This window comes from Dipodomys ordii, unplaced genomic scaffold (genome assembly GCF_000151885.1).
Source record: "Dipodomys ordii isolate 6190 unplaced genomic scaffold, Dord_2.0 Scaffold1, whole genome shotgun sequence".
Lineage (NCBI taxonomy): Eukaryota > Metazoa > Chordata > Mammalia > Rodentia > Heteromyidae > Dipodomys > Dipodomys ordii.
In genome coordinates this window covers 33,939,337-33,950,674 of record NW_012267217.1, presented here as the reverse complement: position 1 = coordinate 33,950,674, position 11,338 = coordinate 33,939,337, and the positions used below count along the sequence as shown (strand labels likewise).

Sequence of the window (11,338 nt, the reverse complement as noted above, 5' to 3'; positions counted from 1 at the left end):
AGCAAAAAAAAGCCGGAAGTGGCACTGTGGTTCAAGTGGTAAAGCGCTAACCTTAAGCTGAAGAGCTGAGGGACAGTGCCCAGAGTTCAGGCCCACGACCGGACCCCCCCCCCCAAAAAAAAAGAATGGAAAGAATGATCAACCACCACTTCTGGTAAACAAATTTATTTTTCTTTTAGTGACCCCAAGCTAATTGTGACTTTGCCCATTGCTTCACCAAATAAAATAGAGACTTGTTATATTAGTGTTTTCTTTCCCCACACAGTCATTTTCCCGGGACTAGGGATACATTCCAGATAAATGGTCTGGGTTAATGGACTCTGATAGAACCCTAGGATGCTTGATATATTGTTAGAACTTATTGTTATGCGGCAGATATAGCTTGGCAGGTCTGGAAGAACATGGAGATCATGTATTACATTTCTGCGGTTGTACATGTTCATGATTAAAGCAGCCTTCAAAAGGAAGGCCTAAAGGTAGGCAGGGAATTGGACAGGTATAATTAATCTTAGAGTTTCTCATGTGCTCAGGGGAAGGGGCACTTCTGTGGAGCCTCACATTGAGATGTGAGAAGAAAATGATACTTTCAATCTAAAAGGCTACTTTCTTAAAAATTTACAAAGGGAAAAATACATAGCTATGTTAACTTTTAAAACTTTTTCCTCCAATAAAGCAGCAGAAAGGAGCACATTCAGCCTACTGAATTCCTTCTGGCCTAACACCCATGCAGCCAGCACCTTAGATGCCCTTTGTGACCCCTGCCAGCCCCTCACCACTGCTCCTGATGGAGAAAGGCCTCCTATCTTGGCTCCCCAAGTCACCGATTTTACTACTTTATACAAATGAAATTATACTCCCTTGGGTATTACAATAACAACAGCAGCAACAATCTTGCCACACTGCAAGCTCTCATTTACCACAAACAACATTTTTTTTTCCTCAAAAATTGGTTTGGGTTCATTGTAACTTCTCTATGTTGCCATTTTGGTAAAAACAAGCTGTAATTATCCTATCCTTTCTTCATAATGGACTTGTAAATTTACTTCCCAATGTTCAGGAACTGAGTTTTTTTTTTAAACTAAATCCCTTATAACTTATTTAAGAATCTGTTTATAGACCCTTGACCCCTTGCTTTAAATCCCTCAGTGCTGGTCTCCTTTGATGTGTAGTTTCATACTGCCTAGTCACTGACCTTCCTCCCAGGTGCAGTGCTCACTGAGATTTACATCTCATCTGATCACTAACTGGGTGTCCAGTGGAGATCGAGGTGTAGCTTGAAGGAAGTAAGAATGCAAGATGAGATAGAGGAATTATAAGCACAGTCCTGCCTTCTTCTAACATGTGTTGAGTCCAAAAACTTTGAAGAACTTATCTGCCCTTTCTGCTTCAATTCTTCCAATGCTTTGCCTAGAAGATCAGTGCTATGACTGTGGCCTTGAAGGACTTTTACCTGTGTGTGTGTGTGTGTGTGTGTGTGTGTGTGTGTGTGTGTGTGTGTGTGTGTGTGTGTGTACTAGTTATGGGGATTGAACTCTGGGTCTAGGTTCTGCTCTGAGCTTCTTTGCTCAAGACTGGAGCTCTACCACTGGAGCCTTAGCTCTGATTCTGGCTTTTTTTGCTGGCTAATTGGAGATAAGAGCCTTACAGACTTTTCCTGTCCAAGCTGGCTTCAAACCATGATCCTCAGATCTCAGCCTTTTGAGTTGCTAGGATTACAGGTATGAGGCACTAACACCTGGCCAGCTTTTCACTTTCTGACTTCCTTTACTGCCCAGCTATTTATATTACATTTCAAGGTATCCTAGATTTCAGTTTAAGCATAAACTTTCTTGTGAATCCAGCAGCTGTTTTAGGTTCTTACTAAGTTATATTAGTATTTCTCAAAATTTGGTGTGCCTAGAAATACTCTAGGAAGATAAAAATGGATGTAAATGACTGCATACTGTTAGTTCACCACTGTAGTTCTAGATACTTGAAAGAGATCAGGGGAACTGAAGTTGGATGTTTGACCAAACAAAAAAATTGGTGAGGTCCTATGTCAACCAATATGACTATGGTGGTGTACATCTGACATTCTAGTTATGCCAGAAGCTGAAACAGGAGGACTGTGGTTCCAGGCCCATCTGGAGTGGTTCACAAGACTCCTCAACACAAGAGCAACTGAGTTGAGGAGAATGCACTTGTCATTTCAGTTATAGTATGCGGTTAAATAGGACAATTTCAATTTAGGCCAGCTGGGCAAAAAGAGGTGATATCTCAAAAATAACCTGAGCAGAAAGGTGCTATAGACAGAGCTGAAGTGCTAGAATGACTACCTCCCAAGCATGAAGCCCTGAGTTCAAATCCTGATACTGAAAAAAAAAATGAAGATAACTGAGTTCTGGCTTTAAAGTGTGACTGCATTAATTGTCAAGGTGATTCTGTCTTGTGAGAACCCTACTATTGCAAGGAACATTTCTCAGGTCTTTCAAACCCTATTTCTGTAAATTCTTTATGTAAATGAGATTTTATGTGAAACAGCAAGGTGCTAATGTACTAATCCTCCACAGCTCATAATGGAACTGCCATGGCTAAAGTGGGGTTGGTAGGGGATTCCAGCATCCAACCCCACTAAGGTTCCAAAGCCTCTCATCTGTAAAGCTTCATTTGTATTTAGTGCAGACACTGAACCATTTAAGGTGGCACTAAGATGCTGCTGGGGCCTTCCTGAACATAATATGATATAATGGGCATTGTTCTATAGATTCATAGACTCAACGTTAGAGCTGGAAGAAACCTGAGAAGATGTTTAGCCCTGTCTTCTAATTTTCCCAGACTGCACAGATGTAGTGACTTTTTGAACATCTTACAGCAAAATTCTGACAAGTACGGGCCAGAAACCAGGCCTTGTCCCTCATAATCTACTGCATGATACCGCCATTACACCAGTACATTGCTTTCCATCTCACTACACCATGATTCTAGCTAGACTTAATTTTACAATGTGGCAGGACAAAGAAGTTGATGTGTTAGCTAAGGCAGAGTTTAGTGAGCACCATGTATCTGAAAGATACTTCAATATTGTAAAATTTGTTCTTAGATTCTCTCTTATACTAAGAACAAATCAGTCCAAACAGAGCATTAGAGCTGTTGTACCATTTGCCATAACTTTAGTAGATATGACAAGAGGGCTAATCTTCCTGTGGGGCCTCTATTGTCTTTGCCTGGATACAAGAGGGTTGCTTGACCACTGGCTTAATAAAGATGTGCAGTTCATCAATGAACCAACAGCATAACAATCCCAACCTGAGGCCAAATATTCCCACTTAGAATCACCAAAATAGAATTTTTCTTTATGAGAATTTAGTAGTAGCATCCATTTGGAGGTATGCTATTTGGTAGGGGTAATCTTTCATGTCCTCCCTACTGATAGGGACAATCTTTCAATGTCTTATGATCTTAGAAAGCAAATTTTTGGTTCTGTTTCTTATTCTTCTTATTGCACTTCCAGTTTTTTTAATGAACTACTAAATTAAGATTATGTCTAGCCTTTGTGGAAGGTGAATGTAGGAATTAGTAGTTTTAAAATATTATTCCACTTAAAATCAATAGTTGATTTATTACATGCTGTGTGCCAGGCATAGAAGTAAGTACATTTGGACATCTTCCCCCTTAACTTTCCTGATTTGTTACCAATATAGCCATTCAGCATGCATATATATCTAATTTAGTTATTTCAAAAATGTTTCTAGCCTTGAGGATATGTTGGGGGGGTTGGTGTGGGGGAGTAGCTTTCTATTTTGAGGAAGTGGAAAGTATACAAAAATGTGTTTTCTTTTCTGTCTTAAATACATAGATTTAGAGCCAGAGTTTAGTGATAACTATCTTGGAAGCCTGCCAGTATTTCTTTCTGTTCCCTTTAGATGGTCTCTGTTCTTCTTTGTTGTTGTTTGTCAGTTTTATTTCTAATTGATCTATTCTTCGTTTTTCAAAGTGAGAACAACTATAAACATTCTCAGGGAAAGAATGATCATTTGTTTTCCAGCTTGGACATATAGTAGGTGGTTAGGTTATCCCGGCTTTATAGAGACAGGAATCAGAAAGGAGTGATTGGTTCTCAAAATGTTTGAAAAGGGAAGTAAGCAAGAAGTAGAAAAAAAAATCCATGGAACAGATTCTAGGGTCGGGAAAGTGGCTACCAAACACTCTGTCAGGTACTTTCCACTTAGTCCATGTGGCAGAGGTTGAGTACAGGTCTTTCAGAAATGTCCTGGTGATGGGATTGTAGCTACACCACCAGAATTCAGATCTGGCAGGCTGGCTCAGCGGGAGTCTGTCTACCTTGGACTGTGAGTGGCCTGGATTTGTTGCTGTCACCATGGCACTTCTCTGCCACGGGTTTTGCTTTCTCTTGCCGGTTGTTGTAAATTATAATATGCTGAGATCTACTAAAGAGTTCTTCACTCGCTCAGCTGAAGGATGGCTTTCAGTGCTGGTCTGATGTAGGCTGGGGTATATCATGAAGGTCTTTTCAGCTCTTACCACTGACTTTAAGTACTTGTTCGAGTCACTTCCAGATCAAATACTATAAGTGGTCAGGATTAGACGTGGTGTTTCTTAGAGAAGGCAGATGATCATATAGAGAATTTTGAGATTATTGAACTACTCAGGATAAAAATGCTCGTTAAGTTTTGTATTAAAAAATCATACATATAGAAATATAGTTATAAAGACCTTTCCCGATTAAAGGATAAGACTCTTCAATTTTCATGTTGCCTATAAAAGTTCCTCTTTCTAAACTGCAGCAAAATCCCCAAATTTGCCTCTTGGAAAGAACTGGGCCTACTCTGATCTGAATAAGAAAATAACTAGGTAGCCACAGGAGTGGCATCTTGCGCGGAAGGAAGTCTGCTCTCTGTTTTTACTAAACAAGCTCATACATAAATATATATGTATATAGCTAATGCCATAGCTTAAATGTTTTCAATTATTTTTTGCTTATAGAGATGAATGCAACTGATTGACATGTGATTTAATAATCTTTTAAAACCTTATATTTATTGGAAATTTACAGGGAAGAAATTGTCTTTGCTCTGAAAATGCATTCACCTTTGGGAACGCTCAAATTGAAGTTTGTAGATAATGACACAGTTTGATCATTAGGCTAGCTTAGCTAGTTTTCTTCTGAAGACTGAATTTACTACAGTAGCATGTGACTTGATAAATGAAAATTTCCAGCTATGAGTCTTTCATCTATGTTTTAAAAAAAAGCAGTGAAAATCAGGTTTGGATGAAACTATGCATCAATATCAATTGTAATGTAAATATTGAGTGTATTATGATACAATGGCATGTATCTCTTAAATTGTTGCTTAGATATGAAGGGTGGGGATTTGGGGAGCAGATTTAGAAAGATTCTCCATACTTAGAGATTCTCTAAGAGATCCATATCAGACACACAGAATAGACTTAATAAGTACTAACAACAGTTTGTAAAGTGGGCTGGGAAGAAGGGCCAGACTACATGGTGAGGTATGTGTTATTAGCCCCAAATTATAGCATGTCAGAGAGAGAAAACTGGTGCTGAACTTAATGGACCACGTGAGTGGCCTGAGCTCCTCCTCCTAATCCCTCTGGGTCCCCCATTGATCTTTAGACTGGGAGGCCCGAGTTGACAGCCACGGCCGAATCTTCTATGTGGATCATGTCAACAGAACCACCACCTGGCAGCGGCCCACAGCTCCCCCTGCTCCACAGGTGTTGCAGAGATCTAACTCCATACAGCAAATGGAGCAGCTGAACCGGCGGTGAGCATGAGCTTTGTTTTGTTTTGCTGTGATTGGTCTCTCTTGGGGTTGGGCTTGTGCCTAGCACAAAGTGGAAGATCTGCCATCTCTTTCATCCTGGAAAGTCCTGTCATTAAGTTGTAGCTGTCATCTTTTTGATACATAGACAATCCTTGTGGTAAAACAATACACATTACTTTTGCTTTGAAACTAGAGAGGTGACCCTTCCACCATTTCCAAAGCATTGGTTTTTAGTAAAGTGGAACATGGACATGTATCATTTGAAGCTTGATTTCTAACATCTGAATTCTTCCTTTGTGATGCATCTTTCATATCCACATAACCTTTTTAAAATTACTCATTCTGTTGTTTCAAAAACTACTTGCTAGGGAATACCAATGCATTCTTTCCTTTTGCAATGTAAGAATTTAGTTTTCTTTAGTTAAGGGCTGCATATTTTAAAATGTTACGCTAATTTGTTGGGAACATGTTCCACAAACAATAGAGAGTAGAAACTCTGTGCAAGGAGATTTATTTAAGCAAAAGATGCCCCCAGAGGTCAGGAATGAAGCTGAGAAGACAGTCAAAGTTTGGGGCCCCAAGGGAGACATTAGACCCCACCTTTTAGAAGCTCCTGGAATGTAACTTAGAGTCATGATTTTAGTTATCAGAGTATCCGAAGAACCATGACTAACGAGAGGCCAGAGGAAAATACAAGTGCTATGGATGGGGCAGGGGAAGAAGCAGACTTTCACCAAGCCAGTACAGGTAAGAGCCATGGGTTGGCTTGTTGTTGTAATCTCATAAAAGTGGGAAATAAATAGTGAGTATTTCTAAGAAATACTCAGCTTCCTCTGGACAATTCTTGATTTTCAATAAGACCTGGTAATCCAACTCAAAAAAAAAAAACCAGATTACACCAGAGATCTCTTTTAATCTGTGACCTTTTGTTAATATTAAGAAGAGAATCACGAAAATCAAGAAACTATAAATTGCCATAGGCTCTGAAGCTGTACAATAGCAGGGAAAACAAATCTGACTGATAGAGGGCTTTGTGTAGTGCATGAAAGGCCATATGCTTGATCCCCTATGCCACAAAACAAAAATCACTTGAGAATTCATTAAAATGTGAGTAGTGGCTAGAAATATTCTATTTCATTTTAGTGTAAGTAAGAACAGTTGGGTTTTATCTGCGTGCATTTACAATAAAGCAGAATGTGGTTGGATGGTTGAAATAGCATGTAGATCCAAGTGAACAGAACACTTTCCCTGAAAGCTTTTGTGGTCTGTGCCATCTAGATTTCCGACGGGAGAACGTCCTGCCTCACTCTACCTCCAGATCCAGGCTCACGTTGCTGTTACAGTCTCCCCCCGTGAAGTTCCTCATCAGCCCAGAGTTCTTCACCGTGCTGCATTCTAACCCTGTGAGTAGCTAGTCTGGAAGAATGTGATGGGAAAACAACAGGCCAGAGAGAATTACCCCTCATTTAAGCAATAACAGTCAGACCGATAATCACGAATGCTTCCTGAGCACGTAATGTGTTTCAAGCTCTATGCTAAACACTCTGTGTTTTAATCCACATTCTTGTTTGACAGTCTGCTATAGCAAAATAAACAAACAAATATACCTCACCCCACAACAACAAAAAAACCCTAAAACTGAGTGTCTTACAAACAATGAACATTTGTTCCTCACAGTCCTGGAGTCTGGGAGGTCCAGAATCAGTGTACTCACCCATCTGATGTCAGACAATGGCCCATTTCCTACTTCACAGACGACAGCTTCCCGCTGCATTTTTCTCCTGAGAGAGAGGGAAGGGCTCTTTTGGGCCTCTTATGAAAGAGGGCACTCATGCTACTCATGAAGCTCCATCTTTAAACCTAGTCACCTCCTAGGTCACCTCCTGCCCTATCTCCTAGTATTATCATGTGGGTGATTAGGTTCATATTAGGTGATATAAATTTGGGGGGATACAAATATTCAGACTACCACTGGAGGATCATTCTACAAGTCCGAGGGCTGGGGGCCGGGCATAGCTTACTGAAGATAGTAATTAGAGGAAGGCTGTCTTAGCTGTCATGGAATGACCTAGAATGAGGAAGGCTTTGCCCATAGAAGTCCAGCTGGATATGGCCAAGAGGAGTTGGACTAGGAGCTAAGGAAATAAAGAAGGAACCAGTAAACTGAAAATGACCATAAATATTAGTAATTACCCATGAATAATAAATAGTGATGAATAATAGGGAAAGTAGAATAAGGGATTCTAATTGATGGAATTTACCAAATAGGTTATACACATTAAGTAAAACAGACCAAAGCATAGGAAAAGTAGCAATGAGCATGGCCTAACCCCTGGGGTTGTCCATGAGGTAAATTAGCACATGCCTATTTATTGATGGTAAATATATTTCTGTATTACCCTGTTAGCCTTTCTTTATAAGTGTCTGCCTGGCTTTACTCATCATTACTTCCTGGTTTAAAAGCTTAACATGGAAAAATGAGGAGTTGGGTGGCAAGTGAGTAGGAGTAGCATGTCAGCTGTCTTCCTATCATGAAAGGAGCATTAGACTTGGTATGCATTGCATTAGCAAGCTTTGTTGTGTTTCTGTTATAATCAAGCACTAAACTAAATCCTAGGGACACAACATGACAACATGGGTAGGGCCTTGGAGTTCCAGACTGGAATCCAAGCCTTCAAAAATGCATTACAGGGGCTGGGAAGATGGCTCAATGGTAGAGTGCTTGCCTTGCATGCCTGAGGCCCTGGGTTCGATTCCTCAGCACCACATAAGCAAAAAAAAATGCATTACAATGCCATGACCAAAGCTATGAGGGCCAGTTGGAAAGTTATAGATGATGCAGCGCTGCAGTGAGTGCTTACCTTTTAAGGAGAATGTATGAGGAGAAGCCCTACATGGGCTTGCATGTAGGACAGAGTTAAAAGGCCAAAAATAGGTGCTTGCCCTAGAAACAAAAGTGAGCAAGAGCATTCTAGGCCGAATGAGCTCATTTGTAAAACTAGACATCCATGAAGCTTCAGTGCAGTCTTGATAATTCCTACAGAAGCCCTGATACCAGGTTAGCCTAATTGCAGTTTGGTGTTGATGGTTTGTTGAACATGTAGAACAAACACCAAGGGAAATCAGCCTTTGGGACTAGAGAGGTAAGCGGAAGCCAAGGAACCAAACCTAAACTCATGAACGGAACAATTCTAGGAAGTGACAGACCTTTGTAGACGATGGAATGAGCTAACATTCAGGATTGCCACCAAATACACAAAGAGCTTTGTACTTGGGAGTCAGATGGTATAAGCTCTCTTGACTACCTGTTCATTCAATCAATAGTTATTTAGTGCCTGGTATATTCTAGACTCAGGGGATAAAGTAGAAAACATAGAAGAATGGGATATAAATTTAGCGAATAAATCCAGATAATGTACTGTGACATGAGTCACTTGACGCCTTACAGTGGGATCAATGACTTGGGTGCGACCTGCAGGAGGCACTGTCTCCAGTGGAGTGGACTGAAAGCATCTCCAAGGGAGCCAGCATATGCAAATGTTCATAAATGGCAAGAAGCCAGCCAGGTCAAGGCCTGTGAACTGAGCCTTCCTTGCCAAGGAAGGGAGAGAAGCAGCTTGACAGCAGGAATGTGTTGGATGTGCTGTATAGTAAGGTCAGAGAACGGAGCTGGGATATAGCAGTAGTCTTATGTGATCTGGGAAGACATTCAGGCTTTGTTCTACATGGAGCTTTTAGAGGGCAAGATCGGCTCTAAGAGTAACATGAAATGGTGCTGAATGAAGCCAGGCATCGGTGGCTCTCACCTATAATCCTAGCTACTCAGGAGGCTGAGATCTGAAGATCGAGGTTCAAAGCCAGCCCAGGCAGGAAAGTCCGTGAGAATCTTATCTCCAATAAACCACCAGAAAACTGGAGGTGGTGCTGTGGCTCAAGTGGTAGTGTGCTAGCCTTGAGCTGAAGAGCTGGGGGACAGTGCCCAGGCTCAGAGTTCAAGACCCACGATCCCCTCCCACACACACACACACACACAAAGGTGCTGAGTGAGACCTAGAAGTGCCCTCTATTAGTATAGTGTCAGTATATCCTGGATGAATACAGGCTATATTTTGGACAAAATGCTGACACTTTAGTTAATAGATTGGGATGTATGGATACTACAAAGACTTCAAGAAGAAGCAATTGATTCAAGGAGTTGCTGGCAAATGTTTACCTTATGGTTCTCTGGGAGGAAATACACACACACACACACACATGCACACACACACACACATGCACACACACACACACACATGCAAGTCTCTTTTTCTCTCATGTGCTATAAAATTTGACCACATAAAAGAAGTATAGTGTCCAGTTTATAGATAACAGTAGGATGTATACAGAAAGCTTTGGCTGTTGATAAATAAGTACAGCTCCAACAGGAATATCATTTGTGTTAACAAGTGAGGCAGCAGGGAAAGGGGAACATAGGATTCCTCCTTCTGCAGTAGGTCAGTGTCTTCCTTGGTGAGCCATGCGATAGTGTTTGAATAATGGACTTCCATTTCCGATTCTTCTGTGGGGGGCTATTCATGATGTAAGAGCACAGTTTAAAGTTTAACTTATATTTTTAACATTTTATTGTCTCCATCAATTTCTTATGTCTGGAAAAAGGCAGCGGATTCATTGTGTAAAGTGTCAGTGAGGAAGTCATTTGGGCTTTGGGGATAAGGATAATATGTAAACATGGAAGCCTGGCAGTGTTCCAGTGAAACTTTGTTTACAAACAGACATTTGGCTCATGGCCTAGACAGCTCTCATAAATATAAGTCAAACTCTGGTTTGCACATGTCAATTTCTGCACTGTGAAGACGCCCAACTGTGGTCAATTTCAGGCTTTGAATGAAATTACCATGTAGGGGTTCTGACTTCTTTTTCTGAGTTGTCTCCTCTGTGGTACAAATTCTGTATCCCTGCAGGGTTTCGAATACAGCTGGGTTAGCAGTCATTGGGTTATGGTATAAGGCTTTGGGTTTTTGTTTTTTAACTTGGTAGACTTTTGAAAATAAATGCAGATTCTTAGTTCCTTGGTGGTTCTGGTTCAGTACATCTAGGATGAACTTGTTTTCTTGGTCACATAGGTATTGGTGATGCAATTATTCAGGGGGCTGTAATTTTGGAACTCCTATAAAAAGGTATTTCATTAAATAATCTCACTAGAGGAGAAGAAAAAGGGGGGAAAAGAGACAGTGTAAGCATATATGAAAACAACAGAGAGCTTCTGTGAAAGCTGTTGATCAGTAGGGGTGGGGGTGCTGTGTCCAGAGCTGGTGCTAGCAGGAGTGAGTTGAGCTAACAGGATGAATATGGTTGAAATAGATTGTTTGCAACTCTATGAAAATAGAGCAGCAAAGCCTGGTGAGATTGTTTTGAGGAGTGACAAAGGGACAGCCATACAGTAGGTGAGATGGGTTGCAATATATTGTAAACATGTGTGAAAAAGGACACAATGCACTCTCTCCCTCACCTGTAGTTAATGTAGGCTAATTTTAAAAGGCAGATAAGAAGCA

General features: G+C 40.7%; 1 protein-coding gene across 4 annotated transcripts in view; it reads left to right on the top strand.

The window, feature by feature from the left end:
* Hecw2 (HECT, C2 and WW domain containing E3 ubiquitin protein ligase 2) overlaps positions 1-11,338 on the top strand; it is a 218,544-nt gene that overhangs the window by 117,368 nt on the left and 89,838 nt on the right. For all 4 annotated transcript variants that reach the window (XM_013013284.1, XM_013012535.1, XM_013011815.1 and 1 more), the window contains exons 11-13: positions 5,636-5,786; positions 6,430-6,533; positions 7,065-7,189. In XM_013013284.1, coding sequence (XP_012868738.1) covers positions 5,636-5,786; positions 6,430-6,533; positions 7,065-7,189 — 380 coding nt within the window. The remainder of the gene's footprint in view (positions 1-5,635; positions 5,787-6,429; positions 6,534-7,064; positions 7,190-11,338) is intronic.